Below are 27,103 nucleotides of genomic sequence, written 5' to 3'. Positions count from 1 at the left end.
ATTTCTATCTGACTTTTGGTGTTCATTAATTTGCCTTAGGGCTACTTGTCATGCCTTAAGCAAACTTGTCCATGCCTTGCTAGCAGTGCAGAGCTTTCTTTAACATCAGTGCTTCACACCGATCCCTATTTATAACTATGGGACCTCCCAGGAGTCTAAACCATCGCCTTCCTTTTTTCAAAAAAAAAACTGGACAAACTAAATATTTTTGGACAGCACTACTATGCAAATGTAAGAGATCTTCTAGTAGCTTCACACAGCCATAACCTTTCATTTATGTATTTGAAAAAAAAAAAAAAAAGACAAAGTAATTCCTGAGTTTATCAATGTATTGTGAGCTGTTGCCATTAATTGGTCTACCCCGTACAATACCTTGTGGTATTATTTGAATCTATTAAGGAGTGAGAGTCCCTGATAACTCCTCACATTCCAGCCAGCTGTGTCCTTCAGCTTTGTTGTTGTCTTATCCGAAAGCTCAGTGCTTCCCTTTAAGGACCTCGGATCATCATCTTTGCACACGAGTGTATTTGTACTCGGAGCACTGAGAAACGGTCGCATTGACCTTTCTCAAGACATATTGAAGTTTTGCCTCCGTCTGACGTGTGAAGGCATGACAAATAAGTGACTTAACGACAGAAAATCATTTAGCACCGATTGTTTCTTCTTGTTATTGCCTGCAGTAATTGCAGTTGGGTTTGGTTCACGTAAAGACAACCCCCTGTAAAAGTGCCCAGTACGAGGGTGACCACTGTTCTCCCTCAGCACTGCAGACAGAGAGTGGATCCATGACTTTGTCCTCACCTCAGTGTGATATTCTCAGGCCGTAACAGATGAGGCTGATTTCCTACAATGAGCATCAAGACAAAGCCATTGTTATAGCAGTGTCAGACACAAACTGTGACTCTCAAGAGCTCCGCCAACGACTGCCCTCCTGCAGATACTCGTCACTACAGTGGATGCCTTTCTCTTGAGCCTGAGTAACCTCTGAAAGAGTGTGTGCAACTCACACTTAAAAATGCATAACACCTCTGTGGTTCAGGATGCCGGATCCAAGGCCATTGATGACATACGCACCATCGTTTTTAACTTTAATTTCAGTCTCAAACCTTAAAGGCAACCTCTTCACAAAATCAATTTTGTACAAGTGCTCTTGTCAGTAGAGCGCACCAACACTTACCGTTCCAACAAAACTCTATCCTGAGATTACTTTGGATGTTTTTTATTGCATGCAGTGAGCTACTGAATGAGCTGAAATAAACAAAAAGTCCTGTTGATGTGCTCAGAAGGCGGTAGTAATGACTTATCAAGACTCTTCAAGTAAGTTTCTGACACATGCATTTTACATTTTTATCATCTTCTCATCACTTATTGTAAATAACCTACCCACTACAGGAATTTTCCATTTAAGCATGAGATGTTTATATTACCCCTAAGTGCCTGCTATTCAGTATCACTTATGTAATAATAAACAGACAAATTTATTTTTGACTGCATCAGCTCTAATATGCTTCTGTGGGTTTTGATTATGCTTGAAAATCTAAATGGACTTTGTTTAGAGTAGTTGATGATGGTTCAAAGTGGACTGATTTCAGCAACTTGCAAAAAAAATCATGAAAAAAAGATCGTAAAACCACAAACAATTACATAACACTGAAAGGCTACAGCAACGTTTGGCAAAATTACAGTATAGTGAGTCAAGTGCTGAAGAACTGCTGCTGTAATTCTGACAATACCTAAAATAGATGAAATGGGAGACTATTAAATCGTGTTATTTTAGGTATCTCTTTTCAAAGCACAAGGGCACACGGTGTCATTGATACAGAGCAACTGAAAGCGGTCTGTCCCATTATCCAGTTACAGGGCTGCAGTGCCAGCAGATTTGACCTGCAGTTTACCTGGAAATGTTGGAAGGACACAAACACAGCTGCAGAGGTGGGAGATGTGACCATGTTCACCACCTTCAGGCACTGAATATGTAGTATTGAGGCATATAACTGAAGGCGATACATTTTTTGCAAACAAGGATCTATATGGCTACTTATTCTTTTATAATTTAATGACCTGCTTCCTGGAGAAATTGACATGGTGACTTATTAACAATTAAAGTGTATATATAGGATGCAGCAGCTGCAGTTCTTGTTCAAGTGACTTGTTTCACAAAACTTTACATAAACTTTTTTTTTGATGATGACAGCTGAGTTGTGCTGCAAAGCAGCAGCACCCTATCAATTACATCACAGCCCTGATCATTTCATGGCCTTTAAGCTTTGTCCATACAGGAAGTGATTGACACTGAAACGTGGAGGACCATTAGACATCTTTAAGAGACTACATGCAACTGTTAAAAAAAAACCCCAAAACGCTAGCAATATGAAGTGAGCAATTAAAGTGACTACTAGTGACAGTGTAATAGAATACCGGTGATTGACACATGACCTTGTACTAAATACGTTAGAGGGTTACCTTGGCAACCAGAGTCTGCAGTATCCAACTGTCACCTTGGCATCACTCCCTTTGGGCACACAGCTTTTCTTTCTCCCCAAAGAAAAACTACGTCGTGTCTTACGCCATAACCTTCCACTTAATCTGACATGCACCTAACTAATCTAACTACACACTGGGTTGCCACAGCCCACAACGACTGAATGATGCGGAAGGTAACTGTAGGAGGTTAAAAGTTGAGTTCCAGTTGAGTTGTAAGTCATGACGTACATTTCCTGCAGAAGTCTAAATCGTAGAAAAATACGCCAAATTTAAAGTAAAAGGTGCGTCTTTTGAGATGCGGTGGTTGCGGCAGTAAGACGCAACTTTTGCTTTTGCTCTTTTCAGCTTTGCTACAGCTTGGAGAGTATCTGGGGACAAGTCAGCGTAATTGCAAGCTATGGGCGGCAGCAGCCAAAGCAATCCAAAGAGGTTTTTGGTGCAGCGCTGTATACTTTTTTGCAACCAGTTTCACCTGACGACAACAACAACCAGCAGGTGTTTTTCTAGCAGCTGGTAGTTATCAGGGAGTCGCTGATTGGTCTCTGGGGCTTTGGGTCCTTCTTGTTTTCTGGTTAAAAGCAAAAATGATTCCAAATAATAAAAACACACTAGCAATCACTTATTGGTGGGCTGATGGTGTCCTTTTTGTAGAAGTGAGTGGTTAGTAAATGTTTTATTTATTTTTTTATTATTTAAATTCTTTTACATTCACTCTGGATGGTAAGGTTTGTCCATTTAGCATGCATGATATGTTGACTGTTGGTTACCATCTGACCAATACACATTTAAAATCAAAGAGAATCTCTCTTGAATACAGATCTTAATTCTTGACTCTGGTGGTGAGGAAGGTCTTCACAAAAACTCTGCTTTGTCAGGCTGGTGTTTAAGTTTGGGGATTTATGTAATTTACTCTAATTTTTCTCTCTTTTTTTATTTTTATTTTTTTGCAGCTACGAGCATCGTTTTATATTTTGAGAAGTGTTTTTCTGTTTGTTTACGCTTTGGGTCATACGTTTTCATTCATGTCGGTGTTTGTATCCCATTTGTCTTCGGTTTGCCTTGGTTTACATGTGTGTTTGGGCCGCACACAGCTGTGCTCCGCTGCCCCTGCATGTAAGTGGGCACTGGAAAAGCCTCCAGCAGCAGCTGTTGACTGCCTTGACTTGCCTATTTGACGCCCACCACAGTTCAGAGGCCTGTTTGACTCATCCCTCCAGAGCTTACAAACATCAGCTCCCCCTGTGCTCTACTAATGACAGCATCATCATGCTGAAGATGAGCAGACACGGCGCTCATTTCCTCTCATTTGGCCCGAGACATGGTGAGAGGAGTGTTTTGATCATAGCGAGCACAGAGCTGACTGCGGGGTAACAGGGCGTGATGGGAGCGTGAATGTGAGCAGGGCATCAAATGGAGAATTGGCCCATTATTTTCCGCTAATGAAAGAGGGCAAAAACCACGTGAGAATTGTTGGCGTTTTATTTATGCCTGTTTCTAGCAGGCTGAGGATGTGTTCACGTTTCAGCTTGCGAATGTTTGCTCCATCTTGTATTCACTTTTAATTGAAGCATGTAGTGTGACTCATGAATTCGAGCCTCTGTTTCCTGTCTGGATGTAATCATCTTCTGGTTCCGGTGGGCTCTCAAGTCAGAGCCCACCGGGCTCTCTTGCTGTGATGTGCTTAGTCAGCCGAAAGAAACGCACATGCACTCGCTATGTGGCACAAAAACTACAGCTGCTCAGGCTTCGTTCTTAGACTGTGATCTCTCTGCTCAGCATTATTTATGAACCCCCAGCAGAACTGTGACTTTTTGGCACTGGTTTTAAAGAAAGTTTAATGTGACTTTACCTTCCTATAGCACCTTCAAGTTGTTTAATCCTCACTCTGACCTGTTCTTATCTTGCCATTGCAGGATTTTTATACACATGGACTTACTTAGGTAGATAGCTGCTTCCTTTTTTTTTTTTTTAATTATTACTATGTCATCTTTCAGTTTTAGTAGTGGATGATCCCCCTTTGCTCTTCTTTTGAAAGATTAGCCTCTGCTAGCCAGTCCTGGCCATTATAGCTAATATATTCAGAATATGAGATGCACTCAAATCTCCTATTCCACCATCGTGGACTCCATCTGTAGACAGTAATCCTTGTTCTGTACAGGAGAATTACTGGGAACTAACAAGAACCTTGAGCAAGTGGAGAACAGTTCATGTGCTGCTCCACAGAGGAGAACAAGGACTCTTTTTTTTAAAAATGCATTTATTTATTTTTTGACTTGCTGTCTAGGTCATGTGGGAAACATTGCTTTGGCTGAAAAGAGCCTTAGGTCTGATTAGTGGTTTCCACAGCTGCCAAAGCTGAACTACTGTGTCACATTTCTTTTAACATCAAACACACACACACACACACACACACAAAAAACACAAAACCTTCGAGTTGAAGTTGCAGATATGCTGGCTGTGACAACCAAGAAACGTTGTTTGTAGAACTTCTTGATGCATGCTCAGTCAGGTAACTTCATCTGGACGTAGCATCCAGAAGATCAGAATCTGGATGCTCCGTCCAGATGAACAGAATCAACCTTTTGGGGTTGTTTGTAGAACTTTGTGACATGGACTAAATCAACTAGTTTTTCAACCACAAGATTGATTGAAGTTGATGTACTCAGCATCACAATATAGGGCATGTAGACCCACGCTGCAGCAGGTCAGTTTTTTGCTGATCCAAGATCAGCTCTTGACTTCAAAAGGAGGCCTGGTGTACTTATTTCCAGCTCCATTTTCCATAAGCTCCGTTAGCAAAGCTTTGCATTGTTCACAACTCACAGCGATCCTTATTTGTCTTGGTGCCGCTCGTCAGTTGATCCACCTGAAATTTGCAGCGGTTTCTTGTTGGTGTGTTTGGACTAAATTTGAGGTAGAACATCATGTGGTAGCTTTAGAAAAAAGCTGCACAACACATTGTTGTTGTTGTTGCTTTATAACCGTTAAAGTTTAAACTAGAACAGTTTGTGGGCCTGTTTGTTGAATTGTTTACCTGTGTCCATGTACCATAGCGTGCCTGCCTGCTGTAGGGCAGAAATTCCACAGAGAGCTTGTGAAACAGCAGGAGGCCAGAGGATCCAGGGGAAATGGTCGTAAACCGGTGCCATTAAGATGTGCTATCAAACGTTGGCGTAATGCTGTGCTGTTCCCAGCACCAGTCCTCACTCACCTTCTGTTCTTTAATTTGTTCAAGGTTACGCTATAATACTGGGCTGACTTGAGGAATAGACTGTTGAGTAAGCTGTGAGCCATTCAGGTGCCAGTTTTGTCATAAACCACGACCTCCTGCTTTTTTCCCCCTTCTTTTCGCTGTTATTACGTAAGTGTTCTGCACAGTGAGAACTAAATTGCCAAAGCAATAAGGCAGACTGCGGGGTAAAATTGAAGGCAGAAAACATCCTTTTTACTGTGGCAGAGTGAAGCATATGTTTCATCGGTGGTGTTCCAGTGTGGATATCTCTCTCTCTCTGGAGCTGTGAGTTTTATAATGCAACACTCAAAGACTCCAAAGGCGTTTCTTTTGAGCCACTGGCATTGTTTGTGTGGGCTGGGCTGTGTTTGGTTGTTGGCGTAAAAGCTATGCTTTCGTTTGGTGTTAAAAAGGGTACAGGATTTCCTCTGGACAGCCTGCAGAGCTTACTACGCCCCCAGGGTCAACAAGAGCACTTCTCTCACACAGGCTGTTTGGATTCAAGCACTTAAGCATCATATATTTAATATGTACCAAGGTTATAAAATGTCTAGATTTGGGTGCCAGACGAACAAAGTGCCACACTTGACCTTCTGAAATTCCAGCTTGCATACTTGTCTCACGCTCGCGTCCGCCCACCTGCCGAGCCACGGTTGAACTTTTATGATGTCGCCCACACAGCCTCGCCTTTTCACTGAATGGGGTTATTTTGTGGTCAGTGTTTACCACTGCTTTATTTTTCTTTTCTCAGATTATGTCCTAAAACAGCAGAGAAAATTATTGTAGTATTATTCTGAGCATACTTTTCACCACCAGAGCTTCAGCTAACAATTACTTAACTTTCTTTTAGCAGTTTTACATATACAAATGGTGTTTTTATTTACTCTCTAGAGATTTGGCCTACAGTGGTGCTCTGAAGTGCATGGTCACTTTTTGGAGAAAGTTTTATAAAGACATGAACGAGAGACACGGCACACAAATAATCCTGAAGAAAAATCTGTGGCAGAATTCTGAGCCAGGCAACCACTCAGCTGGGAAACTCATACTGAAGCATTTGTATTTATTTTAGTAAAGATGTGGAACTGTGATTATTGTATTTATGGCTTACTGTAGCCATAATGAGCTAGGAACACTGATCGGGGCTTGAGAGGTAGAATGTGTCATCTACTAATCGGAAGGCCAGTTGTTTGATTTCAGGCACCTCCAGTCCACACGTGAAAGCGTCCTTGGGCGATGCTCTTAACCCAAAAAACATGAAGTGTGAGTGTGTGCATGATTGTTATAAATCCCTTTAAGGCAGTGGTTCCCAAACTTTTTTTGCCAGGCCCCCCTTTTTTACAAGAAAAATGTTCGCGCCCCCCCACCACCTAACACTCCCCCCCCCGCACAAACACATCCTCCAAACACACACACCCATATTTTGTTTACAAACTCCATTGGGGTTTATTTCACACCTCAAACATTTAGTAAACAATTAAGCAAATACAAGTAAACGGCAATAAATTACAGGTAGTAATAAAATATACTACTAACTCTTTTACGCTTCGTCCACAACTACAGGGGTATTTTTGAAAACTCAGCTGTTTCTATGGGTTTGGGCTTTTCGTCAACACGAAACGGCGTTGTAATTCACCCAAACGGAGATTATTTAAAACTCCTTTTTGCGCTTACGTGTGGACGAGGAATACAGAGTTCGCCACGCAACGTCAAAGGTATGTGCCTCTTTTCACGTCACGCTGTGCGCCACGTTATTGTTTACATGAGATGAATTGCAGAATGGCAGATAGAGACAAAATACTGTTAATCTGACTGTCTTCAGGTTTTACACGCTTACATATACACACGCAGTTACTGTCCCTCCATTTAGAAAGCATCACGGTGTGTAATTATTTTACGTGTAGTTGTTTTTTTTTTTTCCTGTGTAATAATATTCAACATTGCTATCAATACATTTTTCAAAAATGCCTCTCTGTACAAAATGGGTTTAAACACATAAACAGCTGTGAGATACTGTTTGTCCGTGATTTGAACAGGGGAACAAATACGGCAGGATCAGCCTGATATTATTTGTATCCCACTGTAACTTTACTGCATAAAGAGCTAACATCATGTTAGCTCTTGATTTTTAGTTCACAAACACTTCTTGTAATAACTAACTACTCCCGAGGAGTAGTTAGTTATTACAAGAAGTGTTTGTGAACCAAAAATCAAGAATGTGGGATACTGTTTGTTCGTGATTTGGAGAGCACAGCGGCGTGCTTTGGACACGTTAGTAACATGTCCAAAATGTCAGGAGTAGTTAGTTATTACAAGAAGTGTTTGTGAACTAAAAATCAAGAATGTGAGATACTGTTTGTCCGTGATTTGGAGAGCACAGCGCGTGCTCCCGACGCAGGGAAACTAATTTTGCAGGGGAGACCTACCTTGGCACTTGTGCAGGTGAAGCCAAAGGGAAGATATGCTTCACCATATTTTCCTGTCTTTGGCTTGGAAGGAAGTTGGTTTGGAAACATATTTGGCGATGCTTCATCTCCTGCTTTGCGTTTGTGTGGGAGCCCCATCAAAACCTGTCCACAGTGTCCAAGCGCTTTTTTTTTTTTTTTTTTTTTATACCGCCCCTGCAATGGCTCTGCGCCCCCCCTAGGGGGCGGGCCCCACACTTTGGGAACCTCTGCTTTAAGGCATTAATTAAAGTGCTTTATCAGTTTATTTGTTAAAAAGCCAAAAAAAGTAAACTACAGAATTATTTTGCCCGTGTTGCAGAAAGTTAAATCTCAGTGTTTGCTGTTTTTTTGCGGGAAAAAATTGATTATTTTCACCAAAACAGTCATCTTTTCCAGAAACCCAACTCACAGAAAAACCCACCCAAAGCTGTTTGGATGACTTAAATCTAAAGAAGTCTCAGTGTTGTCTGTTATTTGTAAAGATGTTGGCGGTCAAAGAGTGTTCACAGGGAAGAACAAATATTATTTCACTTCCTTTTGAAGTACTTTTTCCTGGCTCATAATTGGTCTTTAGGGGGGGTGACTACACATGAAAGCATGATTGGTCCACATAGTTGCAACAACTCCGGGCTACCTTATTTTGCAAAATTTCTGTTATTTCTGGCCATTTAATAAACAAATATGTATTTTATGCTTGAGTAAATGAAACCCTTCTGATTTTTTTTCTTCCTTAGGGCAAAGCCAAAACCTCTCTCGGAGGTTTCTTTGGGTATTTTTTTTCTTTTTCTTTTTTTTCTTTTTTGCTGGATGCTGGTAAAACCCTGCTTGTCTGATTTCTGATGAGCTGTCAGCTTTCTAAACACATCCCCGTTCAGTTATTTACACATGGAAGAAATTACATGACAGCTCATCACTTTATGCCAGTGTGCACTATCCTCTGATGAAACCCCACCCTGAATCCCCCCCACCCCACAAATCTTTCCAGATAGACACTACTTAGCCCTGCAGTCTGTCGTCTGCCCTGAACCTGTGATCAGCAAAGACCTGAGCAGTGTGACGCTGTTCTGCTTACTCAGGTAGAAAATCCCCTCGAGGATGTGCTTTTAATTGAATGGTGTCTCCAAATTGGCTGTACTGCTGGAGCATGATCCCGCTCTGAGTACTGGCCTTCACACTCTGGCAGAGGTTTGCTAATGACTCAGCCTGAGGAGCTAATCCATTTGTCTCCCATGCCTGATCAAAGATGGATAGGTACTGTGGAACATAAGGCAATGTCATGTTTCTGATAGCAGATGTGCACTACTTAAAGTTTCTGGGCTCTAATTGCGTGTAGAAGATGAAAGATGGAGGGGGTGTATTTAAAGAGTAGGTATATTTTCAGAGATATTAAGTCTTAAAAAAAACCCTTATTCATATTCGACACAGTGGGTAGCTCTGTATGTTTGATTTTTTTTTTTTCTCATATTTTTGCACTGAATGCCCTTCCAATGCAACCCCAAAGGGATTTCTGTCTCCTCCCAAGGAAAACTGCGGATCTTTTGCTTGTTTGCCGATTGTGTGATATTGAGTGTTTTAAGGCGGCTCAAAATTTGTCTGATATTATTACAGTTTCTACAGCGTGTCTGCGATTAGCAACAAACCTGTGTGGGATACATCCAGTAATTGGCTGGATTGATTTAGTCTTCACCCTCTCTGCTTGAGTGTGAAAATGCAAGAAAAAAAATGTTGGCCACTGAAATAATTGGGCCCACCAGTGTGAAGAAAGTTGGTCCTTGTTTCATTTTCGTGGGTGAATTAGTGACATTTTAAGGATTTATGTTTTTTTCCTCTCATTGTCCCTTCACCTGTTCCTTGTTCACTGTGTTCTCAGTTTACCTGCGTCACATTTTCCTCTGCAGTCTTAGTCAGTGATCGGGCCACTTACAGTATTTGTTACTGCTTTACTGAGCACTGTCTTTACTTTCTTTTTTCTCAACTTTTTCACCTGTGGTTTCGGTCCTTCTTCTTACTGGGACTTCTAGAGGCACAGTTACTGGAGATCTATGCTTCAGCATTAAATTTACACCCTAACTGCCAGTACTGTGCAATACTACAAAGTTTGCATCAATCCACCCACCTCTACTAACCGCAAACCTCTCTGAAACCCTATGCTGTAACTAAATGTAACTAAATGGCGGTTTGATGTATCATCCACTTGTGTAGCTTATATCATACCCTCTATGAAGATTCACCACAGAAGTCTGAATCAGGACTTAGTGAGTCTGTGAGGTCAGGTTTCCAGATCAGGTATATGTCCATGAAGTAAAAGTTGGCTTATCATTTATTGCTGTATGTGAATGACAGTAGCTGTGATTTCCTGTTGGCTTATTTACAGATTACATCCTCTTTATGCTGGAAGTGGGAAATGAAGTCTCCAGTGTGTCTCTGTCTCCCTCCTAACCGCAGCCCTGCTGTGCGAGTGATTAGCAGTGCAGCCGAAACCTTTCCCCCTCCCATAGCTTTGTAATATACTTTTGGATTCGTTAAGAGTCCTGATGCAGATCATCTGAAAACGGCAGTTACTTCTGTTTCATTTTATTATTTAGTGTGTGTGTGTGTGTGTGTGTGTGTGTGTGTGAAGGGCGACTTAAAATGTCTGCTTTACTGACCCTCGTCGTCTTTCTGCAGGAGCCCTCACAGTCGGACTGGTCCGGCAATGTCAAACGATTCACGGACGAGACCGGACTTGCATCCCGCCAAGGCTGCCCCCAGAGTGGGTCACCACACTTTTCTTCATCATCATGGGCATCATCTCCCTCACAGTCACCTGCGGACTACTGGTGGCATCACACTGGCGCAGAGAAGCCACCAAATATGCCCGCTGGATCGCCTTCACTGGCAGTAAGTGAACATTTTCCCTGAAACTGATGAGACGACCTTTAGAAATTCCCCTTCACCACACCACGTCAGTATATTTATGCATCTATGCAGAGCAGTGAATAATAAAATGGGAGGAGGTTAGGTTGAATCGATGTGAAAATTTGGTTTTAGCCCAGTTTTGCACTTCCTCATTTACATGTGCGATAATGTGCGTGGCAGCAGAAACACCCGAGGCTACGCACAGGATATCAGTCAGTTTGTGTTTTTCACAGTGATGCGAGGACCTGCGTGTGGGCGTGTGTGTGTTTTGTTGCATTTGCACATTTATGAGAATTATTTTATTTTTTTATTTTGTTGCATTCTTGTCGATTATGCTTTCTCCCTGAAGCCGATATTGAGTAATGCAGTTTGTCTGGTACCTGAGTGGGTGGCTTATGTGCCACAGCAATTCTCTAGTGTATTTTTTTTTTTTTTTTTTTTAAATCTCCCTCTTTGCCTTGAAATCGCGGCTCCTCTTTTTTTCCCCCAGACATGATTTTTGTAAAGGTACGCTTCCACCACTCGATAAGAACTTCCATCTCGCGTACTGACTGTGGCTGGGCTGGTTTCGTAAGGCCGTGTAGGAGGGTGGCGTTTGATTGGTCAGACAAAGACAAACCTGAACGTGCTCATACAGATGCAGCAGTGGTATGTGAAGTCACAATGCCCTGCAAAAATTGTTTGAAAGCCTGTGTATTTTTTCTCTCTCTCCATAAGCATTAAAGTTTCTTTTTCCTGCCTGGCCGATTGCGGATTCATATTTTTTATTTTTACTTTTTTTTTTTTCCTGATCATGTGATGAATCACCGCTTTTCAGAATCCCGATTTTTATTTTATTTTTTTTTTCCCCCCCGCTGCACAAACTGCCTGTCCACCAATCACAAAACAGTGTTACATGCTAAGATGAAAGCAGTCGAGTCATTGTTTAACGACTGTACTCAAAGGAAAGTAAGAGCGTTGCCATGGCAATTGTGAGCAGTTGTTACCCCCACCACCACCATTCTCCTCCCTTCCCATGTACAGCTTCTGCTGGGCATATTAGACAAGAGGTATATTTTTAGTTCAGCTTTAAAGCATGAAAACGATTACCAGCAAGGAAATAAATGAGGAAAAAAAGGTTGGAGGAGGAAAAGACTTGTGATCTATTTGAGAGATGAAGCTACGCCTGTGGCAACAGAGGGAGAAGTGATAGAAAAGCATCACTTTTTCTATTTTTAGTACCCCCATTAGTTGGCACTTTAGAGACTGATGGTCTACCTGGGATTCTCTTTGTAACTCTTGAGCGGGTAAGGTGGATGAAAAGGGGAGAAAACTGCCTGATGTTGCTGAATTTTTGCTGCGATGTCTAAAATATTTCATGTGGTTGAGAGAATGGGCGGGGGGGGTTAAGTGAGAAAAAAACTGGTGTGATGGTAAAGATGGCAAGCTGAGTGAGTAATCTTGTTTTTAGACATAAAGTGAGAGGTTGTTGCCCATGTAAGGATGCAAATGGAAAGAGAGGAATAAAGTGAAGCTGGTAGCAAGAAGGCAGGGCTGGTTCATTTTGGGCAAAACAGGTGATGAAGGTTGAGAGGAGGTGGGCAGTGTGTAGTGTTACTGGCTCCAGGCCATCGGGACTTGAATGGACAGCTTTGTGTAACTGGCACAGGCCCGCCTCTGTGTATCGCTATGTGCACACCAGCAGCGTTTTCCCCCAAAGTATGAAGGTCATCTGTGGGGGTGGAGTGGATGTAGAGTTATAGAAAATGTCATTGTGAAGATTCGTTAACAGTAACTGCAAACAATTCGCTAATTAATGAAGTTAGAAAATGAACAAAGCAGCCTTTTCTCTCTTTAGATATTATTTACAGCTCCAGATACTTTTTTTTTACCACTTTACACAAAATATTTCTTCTAGATTTAACACTGAACTGGTTTCCATGGATGCCAACTTTCTTAAATAGCCTATTGATCCTTTTTTTATTGTGTTTGTTTTGCAAGAGAAGCCACCCAGATCCTGCAAATTTTGAGTTAAAAATCTATGATCCATCCTGAGAAAAGTGAGTCAAGGCATCAGTGTCGTGTTTCAAATATATGAGTTGAGGAAATCTTGTGTTCATTCTTAAAGCGGGTTTAACTGCTGCTTATGGTCCTTCTCTGGGTATTTGCACATTTATGTGATTCAGGTTTATGAGTTGCAATGTCAGAGCTGAATTGTGTTGTGTCTAACTGATTAAAACGTAATCTGGGACTACTGCTGGTGCACAATAAGAGATACTCTTTAAAGACCTGAATAAAAAAAACAAACATTAGCAGTCAGGAGAGTCAGAGACTACCAGCAACATAAACCAGTGGTGCTCACACTGGTGGTATGCCTGCTGGTGGAGCACTGAACCATTTCTGATGTGGACGCATGTTTCCAGGGGTAAAACTGCAGAGCACAAGAAGTTATTAGAATCTGACTGCTGAAGGAAGAACCACCAAACAAGCTTAATGGAATCAAAATTCAGGTTTGATTTCTTCAGATAGTCCTATCTGGAAAAACTAGCATGTGATTATACACCTTATACAACAGTTCAACTGAAACATTTCACAGAAAGAGCTACTAAATGATCCTTCTGGAGCCGTAAAGATGCACTATATTGCCAAAATTATTCTCTCATCTGTCTTCACACACATATGAACTTGAGAGACGAAGCCTTGTTATGCCGAAACATTACGAGTTCCTTTCACTGGAAGTAAGGGGCTGAGTCCAACTCCTGGAAAGACAACCACACAACATAATCCCCCCTCCACCAAAGTTTACACTTGGCACAAAGCAGTGAGACTCGTCCATCAGGTGGCGCCCTATCATGGTACCACGCTGGAAAATAAGAGACACTCATTCTCTCAGGAATGTTTGTTGAAGCAGTCTGCGTGCCTAGCTGCTTGATTTTATAGACATGTGGCCATGGAACGGATTTGAACACCTGAATTCAATGATTTTAATGAGTGAGTGAATACTTACGGAAATATAGAGTATATGCTGTGCATGAAATCTTCGTTATCTGCTGTTTGGTTGGCTCAACTCATGCTGCCTGCTTCTAAATGACCTCTAACTTATCTGTGCAGTATCTTGTTATTTAAATCTGTCACATTTCTAATGCAAAGAGTCATCTGAACAGTTAATGAGCAGCATCGGTCTCTTTAGTGATACACTAACAAGCAAGTGCAGCTCTCATAGTTGCTGTTAGTGGTTACTGGTGCAGATTAGACCTCTATATTAGATCGTCTGGATTAAAAGTGCTACAGCACTGAAAACCATGACACTTCTCCCCAGATGTAGGGAAAATGCTGCACCGGTGAATTCACAGAAATAATATAAATATGTTAAAATAATGTTCTGAATAGAATTTAAAAAAATCAAATCAGCATCCTATAGAAAAGAATCCTCTAATTGGAAGCGTGGTGGTTCGATCTCTGGCTCCTCCAGTCTTATGTGTTGAAGTATCCTTGTGCAAGCTTCTAGGATGCATCCATTGACGTACGTGTGTGTGTGTGTGTGTGTGTGTGTGTGTGTGTGTGTGTGAGTGTGTGAGACTGTTAAGTTAAAAGCATTTAGGCATAGAAAGGGGTTTATGTACGAGTGAGTATGTGTAAATGGGTGAATGAGCCTTGTGGAAAGAAAGTGCTTTGAAAGCTCAAGTATTGTACATTTACTATTTTAGAAAAGGTGCATAAATGATTAAGTAGCTGATGGTTGTTTTTAAATGAATTTTCTGTCAATCAACTACAGAATTAATCGGATAATTGCTGCAGCTCTCTTGTTTGAGTGCAAAGAATGACTGCTTCTGTGAAGGCTCCATATGTCACTGGTTGAAACACTTAAGAGAAGCATCTGACCGTGAAGTGCACTTTGCTCAAGTTTTCAGGTGTAACGCTGAGTCGTGTATTTTTGGCTGCCTTTTAGCTCGCCTCACGAATAAACACATGTCCGGAGTAATGAGCGGGCATGAATCTAAACTCGAATTGTGATGCAAGTTTACTCTGCTGGGATCTTTTTTGCTCGCTAACAGAGGGGAGGCAAGCAAACCGGTAGGTTTATGAGTAAAACCTCATCAGATGATGCAGGAATTTTTATTTGTGATGAAAAACGGCTAATAGGAGCACAACACTGTAAAACCGGTTTATTAGTTAGTGAAATAGCTGCGTGAATGTCACACTGGGTTAATCTTGTTTAGATTAAATGCAGGCGCAGTTACAGCTTGGTTGCCAACCCATAAATATTCCTAGTTTTATTATATTTTTGGGGTAATGTGGCAAACAGATAGGCACGACTCACTTATTGGATTTATATATCTTTGCCTTAAGGAAAAAAGAGTATAAAACTTTAAACTGTCTGGATTTTAAATTCCAGGAGAATCTAAAAACAGACTTTTTGCTTTATTTTAACAGTTTAGTCATTTTATGTTATTTTATGCATATTCTACACCTTGGTAAAACCTTTAATCTGTCTCAGATTTTTCTTTTTCAGGAAACTGTAGAGCGAAATATTAAACTTTGTTAATAGGTTTTGTCAAAAAAAATTGAGGCTCAGATACTAAAATTAACATTAAGAAACTCATTTGCAACAATATCATACTAACTTTGCTGTTGTGCCTCCTCCGCTTGATGCAGAGCACACAGCTCCTTCCCTCGAACAATACTTCAGGAGGAATTTAAAGAGGCCAGCAAAGCTCATGTTAACATTATCCATTTAACTATTAGCAGTTACCCACATTAGCAAATTGTTATTAACATTCGGCTAGTGGACTGCAGCTCATGGATGGAGGAGTCCTAGTGGTGTAGTCTTGGTGGTGTCACAGACACATGGGGAAGCGGCCGGGTTGCTGGCCGTGCAGATCTGCGCCGAAGCCATAGATGAACTGAAGAGAACTAAGCCGAGCAAGTGGAGTGAAATCCAGAGCAGAGTGATCACGCGGGTTTAAAGCCCGTCTTTGCAGAGGAGGATGGGACGAGCTGCAGACCGAGGTGGATTAGGGTGAACCGTGGATGAGAAAAAGGCTGCAGGCAGATGTGGAAAAGATTATAAACTTTTCTACTTTTTCTACTTTAAAATAATTGATTAAAATGTGTTTCTTATTTTTGCTGTAGCAAAGTGTCAGGTCAGTTTTAAAACTCATCCAGTGACTGATACAGTCTACCACTTCTTTATTTTAACATAACTAATACTATACTTTATCCAAAGACCCTTTTTAACTTTACCATAATACTTCTTGTACAATAATTTAATGATTTAGATACATTAGGTATTTGTTTATTAGTAAGTTCTAAATTATATTTTACCTCCACCATCTGAAATGAAATTATCTAAATCATTTCTAAAATGAATAAAACCTCCAAACCTAATGTTAATTAGTTACATTAAAACTAAATCTTCTATACTTCTGTACCCCGTGGTATAGAAAATGATATTGAATATTTTTCTGGGTATTTGTATCGAGTATGAAATTCTAGTTCTGTGACAACTCTACTTGTAACCCGGTCATCTTTAAAAGGACTGACGATCAGTCCTTTTTAAAAGCAAGCGTTGCTGGGCAGCTATCTTGGTGTTGCCTCCAGGCAGTTATTTTAAAGCCCTTCTGAACTTTAATTTTTAAAGCTCACAAGGATGAAACTGCATGTATTATAATTTGTATTTAAAACATTATGTTTTGGGGCATTTTCCCCTTTTATTTATTTGAACAGTGAAGCTTTTTTAATAGGAGAGTGCGGCTAGAGCTTTGGGGAAGACACACAGCAAAGATCCCTGGGTCAGAATCGAACCCAAACCGCTGCATCGAGCCTCCATGACACATGGTCACCTGCTTAACCAGGTGAGCCAAACTGCCACCACTTATCTACATCTTTGTGACAGTAATGAGTTGATACGCCTGTCACCACACAATTAGTGCTGTCTTGAACTTGTATTCACACATCAGTGCAAGAGCAGGACCGGCTCATATATTTCAAAGTTCGGATTTCTTATTGGCTCTTCGGGGTAAACTGCCATCTTCGCCGTCTGGCATTGATTTCTACTCAGGGTGCTTTGAGCATTGCATTTCTCTCCTATAATGTCTGTCTAATCTGAAAATGGCTCTTTATGCTTTCACAACATTTCACTATGACATAACCTCAATAAGTCAACAGGGCTTCTAGAGTACAGACACACAACTTTTTCTAAACAACAAGGAAGTCACTCTGAACTGATGTAGGAAAGGACATCTAATGCAGTTTCCATTTGCGGTGTTGCTGCTACAGGCAGTGCAGAAAGAAGTGTTGATCTAAAGCAAAACAATACACACAAAAATGGTGAAAAGCTCTTTGATAGATCAGAGTTATTTTTAATTACTTGAAGCTATTTCTGCACAGCCATTGATTTGGATTCAAAAGTCACAGTTTGCTTTGCTGCTTAACGTCACTGTGAGTTACATAAGTTGTCTCAACTGGACCGCGAGCTTCAGTTACAACACTTTCAAAGGAAGGAAGAGAAAAGGGAGCCTTTCCTATTGGCAGCAGCTTTGTTATTCAATCATTCACCTACTTCCTGGACAGTTTAATAAAACCACACGATGGCTTCATCCCTGATCTCTGCTGTGCTTGCTCTGCAGCTGCTGACTTGCCCACTGTGTGTTGAGCAGAACATCACACTGTTTATTGAGAGTGGTGCCTGTTGCAAATGCAGCGATTCCCAGCATGTGGTCAACGTGCTGCGCTAATTGATCCCACAGGGCTTGATGGTGATTGTCAGAGCTCACCAATCAGCGGAATTGGATTTGCACAAGGAAACCAGGTTAACACAGGAAAAAAAAACATGTCCCATGGTAGCTCAGCTCCTGTAGGAGCCTGACCTCTACGACGTGTACTCGGAAGACACACTGAGACATTAAATTCACAGAGTTCTCTGATATGTAGCTGTTTAATAATAAAAAAAAAGAAAATTATCTGGTCCTTAGCAGGTCGTAGATTAAATACAATATATGTAATATTACGCTCTCGCCATTTAACAAGAAATAAGTGCAGCTGATTAACTGCTCATCAGCAAGTGAGAGCTTTGGCTGTTTGCAGATCTGGAGCATTGAGGTGCCAACAGAAAGCCATCATTGCTGTTGATGCTGGGAGGAGTTATAAGGCCATTTTGAAGCAATTGTGAAGTTTATCATTGTGCACCGAGAGATCATTCACAAGTTGACTGTCTTGAATATTTTCCACAATCTTCCCAGAAATCCCTGTCCCAGCAAGTGTCACCCCAAGGTCATACTGTGCTTTAAGTGGCTCTGTAATTTTTTTCTTTTTTAAACCTTAGAGCTACAGCTCTACTTCATCATGATCCATTGGCATAGCTGCTCAGAGAAACTGCTAAAAAAGAAAAAAGGGGAAAGAAAAAACCCCCAAGAGCAAATCTCACTCTACAGGCTAGTTAGCATGCTAGATGTTAAAGTTCATGGCAGCACAATTGGGTTACCAGAAGAAATCCTTTTCTCTAAAGAGAAGAGGGCAACACAGGTCATACAGCAGCACAATGATCCCAAATATCAAAGCAAATATACAATCGAATGGCTGAAAAAGAAAAGAAACAAGGTGTTGCAGTGACTCAAAGTCCAGACCTCATCCTGATTGTTATGCTGCAGAGGGACCTGAAGGGAGCTGTGCATCAACAAATGCCTGTAGAGTTCAATGAACCGAAGCGTCATTGTAAAAGGAGTGGGCCAGAATTCCCTCACAATGATGTGAGATACTGATAAAGTCATTTAGAAAAGTTTTTCTGTCTTTCTTTCTTTCTTTTTTTTTCAAGCTATTGCTGCTAAAAGTGGTTTTACAAGCTCCTGAATGCTTTTAGTTTTTGTCAACTAAATATCATCGGAAGTTGATGAAGGTCACTAAAATCTAAAGTGTAAACTTTGTCGTATTTTACCAGGGAAAGTTGCTCCACACAGTTTAGAAAGCATCTTATTTTCCTTGCCATCAAATGTGAAATGCATCTACTCATCTCTTCCTCCTAAGCGTTGACATTTTGTCGCATTTTCATTAGAAACTGGGAGGAAAGCAGTTAGCTGAACTAATTGGATCACCTCCAAACTTGCCCCGCCTTTCTACACTTCTGATTGGACGTAGTCTCCTCAGAACATTTTCATCTCGGTTTTTATTCAGTGACGAAAGTGTCAATATTTGTATGAAATCTAATTAATGTATTTGCTGTTGTGTTTTATTTTGGGTTTATTTTGGGTCTATATTGCGGTTGAGTTGCATTGTGGGTAAAGTAGTTGATGGAGTGGAGTTTTGCTGTCCTATACCTCAGCCTCGGAAATCTTCTCTCTTTCTCAGAGAACTTTGTGTATTTGGTCTGTTCTGGTTGGTGTTGTCGATGGCGTTTCCTTCAGCATTGCTTTTGCTTTTCTAACTTAAAATCTTAAGACTATATCTTTTCTACTTTGATGAACACGTTTTTTGTGCCTGACTAAAGGTTCAATCAGTAAATCACACCTCTCATGTAACATCTAGTGGCAGTCTCGGGAAACTACAACATCGGCAAACGTGTCATTTCCGCCACAGCTTCTAACATTTGTAAATTTGGTAAATCCCTTTTCTGGATTTGACTTGACTTGCAGCGTATAAACAGAGCTGCAGTGTGCTTGTTTAGAAAGCTTAAAATGTGATTACTGATCTGCACCTTTAAGCTTGTAGAGAAATGTACTGTGTTAATCAGCCTGAGGTGGCATAAAGAGCTTGTTTATGGTTCTTGGAGGAGCATTTACTGAAACTAATGCTACATTTTGCTAGTCTGGGAAATGGTGTCAATTCATTTTGAGCTCGAGGGAAGAAGTTAATGATTTACCAACAAATAATTCACACACAAACTTTACAAACTTGAAAGCTTAAATCAAGCCCGTTACCGCTGGGTGGCTTATTAGAGATTCGCTAAAACATTTAACTGTGGAAAAATGCTGCCTTCAAGTGCTGTAAGAAATATTATTTCAATATAAACCATGGCAGAATGCAAGCATAACTGGCAAAGAGGACGATTTCTGGGATATTTGAGACAAAGGTCTGGAGAGGACGTTGACATGGTTCCTTAGAAAATGTTGCACATTTATTATGAACATCACTCAAAGTTCAAACAAAGTTAATCAGTATTTTATCAAGATTTTGATGCTGAGCTGCACATCTGTGAATAACAAAGCTCAACTGTGTGTGTGCCTACTCTGTATAAATGCACAGCACATTAGTGGTTTCCAGCCTTTCCGTACTGTCAGTCCCCCAAACACTCTTCAGTAATCTCATGACCTCACAGGTTTATTGAAGATGAAGGAAAAATTTTGTCACCTGAACTTATATTTTTTTATATAAGTAAGCACTGAATCAGGGTCTGAATGTAACGCCCACAAAGCAGCATGCTGGTAGATTTTCCATTTAAGTAAATCTCACGCTGCAGGTGAGCTTGCTAGCAGCAGTGAGAAGGACACTACCAAAAAAAGCCAAACTAGAGACAAATTAGTCAGGAGGGATCAGGAGAGAGCAATGGTCTGTGGCCACCACCTGCAAAACCATTCCCTCTGTGGGGGTTGTCTTGATGTTGCCTCTGCAGTGCACCTATTATTGTTACTGTGATTTGCACCAAAGAAGGCCAAGTTCAGTTTCAATTAAATTTGATATACAGTCGTCCCTCATTTATCGCGGCAGTTACATTCTAAAAATAACCCGCAATAGATGAAATCTGCGAAGTAGTCAGCTTTAATTTTTTTTTACAATTATTATAGATGTTTTAAGGCTGTAAAACCCCTCACTACACACTTTATACACTTTTCCCAGACAGGCATGAACATTTTCATTCTTTTCTCTCAAAGTTCAAACCTTCGTAGAAAAATAAGTCTAGTATTATAAAATGAAACCAAAGGCACCCGCGGTTGCCTTCGACGGTGCAAAACGTTTCATTGACATTGTTATGTTTGTTGGGGAGAAAACTTACAAACATACAGCACAGCACTTCAGAGTCACACTGCTAGTGATCGACTATTTATGTAAATTTGACAAGCTGAACGCATTCTGTACTGTACAGGAGACACGGCATAAGATTGATTGACAGTGGTCTACAGCCAATCAGGATGCAGAACACAATGCACTGTTTAAAACCAAAAAAAAAGGGGGGGAAAAAGCATGCAAAATTGCATTGAGAAAAAAAAAAAAAAAAAATCCCGCAAAACAGCAAGGCTAGTGCCAAATCACAGCAGCAGTCGCCTCAAGATGCTTTGCATGGTAGGCTAGAGACCCTATCATAATACAAAGAAAATCCCAACAGTTAGAAGACCCCCTAAGAGCACGCAGCTGGAGACAGTGGGAAGGAAAAACTCCCTTTTTACAGGAAGAAACCTGCAGCAGAACCAGGCTCAGAGAGGTGCAGTCATGACTGGTTGGGGATGAGGGGAGGGAGACGGGACAAAAGACACAGTAATAGATTCACAGTAGTTTCTGCTTCCTCGCTGGACAGACGGACATCTCTGAGGTTTGCTGAGGATCAAGTGTCTCCTTAAATTTTTTTGAGTGTATTAGTGTGTATTAAAATGTGACAGAAAAGTTATAAGTTATTGCTTTTTCACTTTCTTGGTTAAGTTTCACTTTAATGATTGTAGCGCTGCGTTTACCTTGTAGTCATATATGGTGTGCTTTGAAGCATGCACTGAAAACACTTAAATCTTCTGTCTATAGAAAGTTCCAGCTGCTGCTTTCATGAACACGTCTCTCTGTGAGTGTTTCATTTCTCCGATTTTCTGCAGTCAGCTGCTGATCATAACTGAATGTTGAAGTCTTCGAGGTATTTTCAGTGATGTCTGCGCAGCTGCCCTTTTTGTTTCCTCTTCGGAGGAAGATATAACTAAAAATAGAAATGTCTCATTTCTACAGGGGACAAAATTTGGTTTGGGCGAGCTTGGACTCAGGCTAGTGTATGCTTGTCAGACTAATGTATAATCTATGACGCACATTAACATTACATAATTGACTGCCTCTGCCTCTCATCTTTGTGAAAATGCGAGGCAGAATTATCTACATGCCATGGGTCTGTTTGCTTCTGAAGGGACAATTACACCATTTGAAAGGCGGTGTTGTATCTCACTAATGAACTCCCGAAAATTGAAGTCAGTTTGAGGCTATGCTTTCTGCTCAAGCTGATGAGGTTAGGCTTAATTTTCTGAATCCACTGTGGAGAACAAAGACTAGAATAAGAGCTGACACTCCTTTAGTGTCATTTATCAGTTCAGTCTGTCCCCAGAGCTTATTTTACACACAAGATTTCCGTGCATTGAGAAAAAGCTACAGATTAATTTGAGTCATCTTTTAAGGAACTAATATTTTTCCTCTCTCCCTCCCTTGCTTCCAGTGATCCTGTTCTGCATGGCGGCGCTCATCTTCCCAATAGGCTTCTATATCAACGAGGTGGGAGGCCAGCCGTACAAGCTTCCCAACAACACGGTGGTCGGCTCCTCATACGTGCTGTTCGTCCTCTCCATCTTCTTCACCATAGTGGGACTGCTGTTTGCAGGCAAAGTTTGCCTCCCGGGCTGAGGACTCCAACGCTGTCGCCTCTGGACTGACACGAGAGGCTCTGAAAATGTCATGGGATTTAAAAAAAACAAACACACATGCAAAAATGACTGAAAATCAAAAACGACTAACTCTGGCCAGAAGCCTGAAACGGGGGAAGTTTCTGCTTATGTGTCGAGGGACCGCAGCACCGTGGAGTACCCAGCGACTAAAAAGATGAATAAATGAACAAAACACTAAAAGGGGACATGGACGCAAAAGGTTGGGGGAGTGCGAGGGCAGCCGAGGCTGCTGCAGCACCCTGCCACTGTTGATTTAAAAGAAAAAAAAGAAGAAAAAAAAAGAAAAATGGTGTCTCTCTGTTGTTGTTCTGTTGGAAAGGGTGCTTAATGTGCTGCTGTCATGGCAACCGCGACCACAACGCTGGCGCACATTTCTTGAGGACCACTAAAGTCACTCCTCGACTTGATTTCCGGCCACCCGCCCCACCTCGCCGCTCTCAGCACTCATCTGCGCCGTCACGACCGCTCCTGTTGCTGTTTTTGGCTTCTCTTAGCTATTTTTAGTTTTGTGTTTTTTCTGTTGTTGTACAATTTGTGTTCTTTTTTTTCTACTTCTTCTTCTTCTTCCTCCCCCACCACCTTTGTCCACTGAAGTTGTTTGAGTGTTACTGAGGTTCACTGAGCTGAACCCTTGAAGGGAACCCTTGGGGGGGTGTGGGAGATTGTAAAAGCTTAGCTTTAGAGCGGGGTTTATTCTCTCCTGTCACATTTGCACAGCACCAGGTGTGTGGGAGAGATGAGCAGCTGCGATCGCAGCTGTCAGGGGGCCACACACGGGCTGCTGTGGATGAGAGGAAGATGCAGGTGTGCTTCCTCTTTTGTCTCCAGCCGGCTACTGCTCAGGAGCAGGTAGCCCCAAAGGGGAGGCTGACCTCCCTGGGCAGCAGAATACAAGGTCAAGCACCATTAAGGAGAATGCCACTTACTGTAAGACCTTTCATAGTGTTATTAATAGCAGCAAAGTATTAGTGAGTGTAGACAGCTCTGCTAAGCCATCAGCTAACGCCATCACGCTGATACACTCCCACAGCCAGTAACTAGAAGACTGTGAATTTAGAGAATAATCATCATAAACGCACCTCGTATTTATAGTAATACACTTAATTGCGTTAAGCACAGCCACACGCCTAGTGGCCTTTTCAAAGTATTTTGTAGGGATCACTGCAGTGTTGGGATGGACCCACGTATTGTTGGGTGTTCTGAGTGGAAGCTGGAAGTTAAGTGGTGTGAAAATAACATGCGAATGCTGAAAAATCAGTGGTATTCTCCTTTAATGTTGGACAGGAAGTAAGTGAGCCAGGAGCAGTTTGTTCTTTCTTTCTTTCTTTCGTTCTCTCTTTGTGCATCAGTGAAGGGACTGCAGGTCAGGTCCATGCATAGGGGGGCTGTGCCTCGGTTTGCTGCTCGTGATGTCTGTGAATGCAACACACACACATACATAAACGCACACAAATACAAAAATATATTTACCCTTGCAGAGTTTTTCCTGGCCTGCAGTGAACCTTCAGTGAGTTATTTTCCTGTAGGTTTGAACACTTCACATTAAAATTAAACCTTTAATTAATAAAAGAATTTGGTGATTCTGGCATAAGAATCCTTTAAAGGAGCCCAAAAAGTCCTCTGTGAGGGGGAAAGCCCTGCACACACACTGCGCTGTGTGCAAGCTAACATGGTTTTATTGTAGTAATTACTTTATCAGTGTCCAGATTAATTTGCACCACTCTTTGCTCACCACAGGTTCTTAGCTGTCTTGCCTTCATCAGGGTGATGTCTGAGGTTGTTTCCTGTATCTTCCTACAAATAGAAACTGCATAAAATACAACAAAAAGAATGCTCCTTTAACAAATATAATCAATTAGGAGGTTTGAACGATGTAATATTGCAGCGCTCTGTACCATTTATACTAACAGTGAGGGTGCGACCACTCGCTACAGTAGTTGCCACTCAGACACATCCTCCTCATCAGCACTGGTATAAGAGTAAAGGTAATAATCTGTGAATTTCTGAACTTTTATACTGATATATCTTTAAAGGAAGTAAAAACCAACACAATCGTGTCTTCAGCCCAGCTGGGCAGTGGTAGCACCAGTGCAATGTTACAAAAATTGAGAAGTCCAGGACTGGAAATGTTAGCCTGCGCTAACAGATGTCACGTTATTTTTGTCATACATGTTGGCAGAGGAAGGTTTAAAGTCACAATGATCCTCAGGCAAGTTTTGAATTTACTAGAAGGCTCTTAGTTAGGATTTAGAAGTGGACTTATCGAGGTTGATTTGATATGGATAACATCCTTGGGACGTGCGAGTCTCTCGAAAGTTAAAAAATAAAAAAAATATCAGTGAATGTTGAGATTGAACTGATAAGCCTGACTTCTGTCCCTCGACACGACCTTGTAGTTCACACACTTCTGGTTAAACATGGCACCAAATTCATACAGATACAGTGTATCCATCCATCTTCCATTGGCCTTCACAGAGCCTTTCCTTAACTAAACAAATAAAAAAAAATGTCACAAGAGGCAGAAATTATTCGTTTTCCACCAGCACTGGGGTGTCGGCACAGGATCGTTGGAACTACTGTTCTCACTGGGCACGTTTAGGGCTACTGCAAGAAATTCACCAGTGATTGGCAAATACAGCCCACCGATTTGTCCAATGTGATTTTTATTTTCTTCCCACGGAAATTACCCCATCAAACCTGTCAAAATGTGAGCCAGTTCTTCAAAAATACACCAAGGCAGAGCTGGCTCCGCACCAGTGCTGTGCTGGTGGGAAAAGAGGTGTCACTGCTGAAGCTGGAACCAGCAGCCGATTAGCATTTCTGATTTATTATCGAAATAGCTGCTGATTCATTCTCCTTCAGTCATTGCAGCTCTTTCACACATTCATAGCATACTGTAAATGTAGGGAGCATGCAAGCTGCTGACCCTAGGACCTCTCCTGGAAAGTGTGTGTGCACGTGCGTGTGTGTGTTGAACCGATCGCAGTCGCTCACTCGCCAAGTCTTAGACTTTTTGTTTTGTATTTTCTGTTTCCTGCTCAACTTTTCTTACTCTCAGTCTGATGATGTATACTGCTATTCTGTACACTTTGCAGTGCCCTGTCTTGGTTGGTTCAGTATTGTGCCATGACCTACTTCTTTTTTTTTTTTCTTCTTCTTTTTTTTTAAATAATGTACAGACACAAGAGGCAGGATTTCTGTATTAGAAAGCACTGTGCATTCAACAGTATAGGTAACAGACATAGAAGCACCACAAATGTATAAAAAAGAGAACTTCTTACCTCATTGTTTTTGTTTTGGTTTTTTTTTGTTTCTGCTATTATTTTCTAATGGTGGCAACATGTGTGCCCTCTAATTTGTCTCTTGCCTTGATCGGATGTCTACACGTAAAGCCTATGATCATAGGAAATTATTTATCACTGAATAAAAAGAGAAAAGTGGGTGTGTGTGACTCTGACACGGTCTCTGTGTTGTGCTTATTTAAAATGGGTGAATCTAATCGAGAGGAGGATGACGGGCGAAGCGGAGCAGAGCTTAATCTCATTATGTTTTTGTAGGATGTGGCCCAAATGTACTTGTCCTCTTCCTACTTCATTAAATCGAAAAAGCGCTTGTTCTCAGACACAAACCTGCTGTGATTTGAGAGCAGCTACCCATGATGCATCAGTGAAGTGCTTTCTGAGTGCATTTTGTTAAATACTCAATGGTTTCTCGCTCTCACGCCGAGCCAGACCTCCAGCACCGCAGTGTCATAAACAAGAGGCGCACATTTCCTCTGCACCTGTGAAGATCGTGTCTCACTTTTTCTGCTCGCCCCTCAGTGACCTGGAAATCTATTTTTATAATTATCTGAGCTTAGTCACTTTTACTCCTTCTAATTTATTAGTCCCCCTCCTTAAAGTACTCGCACCCAGATCAAAGCAGTGGGATAAATTTCACTCAAACTGTGTCACATATTGACCTTTGTAGACTGCCCGACTGGATTAAATTAGAAAAATAAATAATGGATCATAACATTACTCCCTGCATCGTTTGATTGCAACATGACCTTAATGTCTTCAAGCACAACTATTTAATTGGCCAATCCCATCACAGCAACTCGAGTACACATAGGCATGTATACCTGGTCAAGATGACCTGCTGAAGTTCAAGCTGACATAAAGTGACTCTGAATGTGGCATGGCTTTTGGTGCCAGACGTGTTGGACATGTTTCGGGATCTGCTGATCTACTGATATTTTCCCACACAGCCACCTCAGGGTTTACAGAGACTACTCAGGCAAAGAAAAAATGTCTAGTGAGCAACGGTCCTCTGGATTGAAATGCCAGAGGTCCTGGGAGAATGGCCAGACTGGTTTGAGATAAAAGGCAATAGTTACAATACATTGAACCTTAATGCAGCAGAAGACCAAACTAAGTGCTACTCCCGTGAGCTAAGAAGAGGAAATG

The 27,103-nt window shown here is 41.3% G+C and overlaps 1 protein-coding gene across 1 annotated transcript in view; it reads left to right on the top strand.

The window, feature by feature from the left end:
- mosmoa (modulator of smoothened a) overlaps positions 1–26,112 on the top strand; it is a 30,570-nt gene extending 4,458 nt beyond the window's left edge. Inside the window, exons 2-3 of the mRNA XM_031730621.2 lie at positions 10,828–11,040; positions 22,430–26,112. Coding sequence (XP_031586481.1) covers positions 10,828–11,040; positions 22,430–22,614 — 398 coding nt within the window. The 3' untranslated portion in view covers positions 22,615–26,112. The remainder of the gene's footprint in view (positions 1–10,827; positions 11,041–22,429) is intronic.
- The last annotated feature ends 991 nt before the right edge of the window (positions 26,113–27,103 follow it).

The sequence above is a fragment of the Oreochromis aureus genome, linkage group 4 (genome assembly GCF_013358895.1).
Source record: "Oreochromis aureus strain Israel breed Guangdong linkage group 4, ZZ_aureus, whole genome shotgun sequence".
In the NCBI taxonomy this organism is placed as follows: domain Eukaryota; kingdom Metazoa; phylum Chordata; class Actinopteri; order Cichliformes; family Cichlidae; genus Oreochromis; species Oreochromis aureus.
Note: the sequence above shows the minus strand (reverse complement) of the source record. Positions and strands in the feature narration are given on the sequence as shown.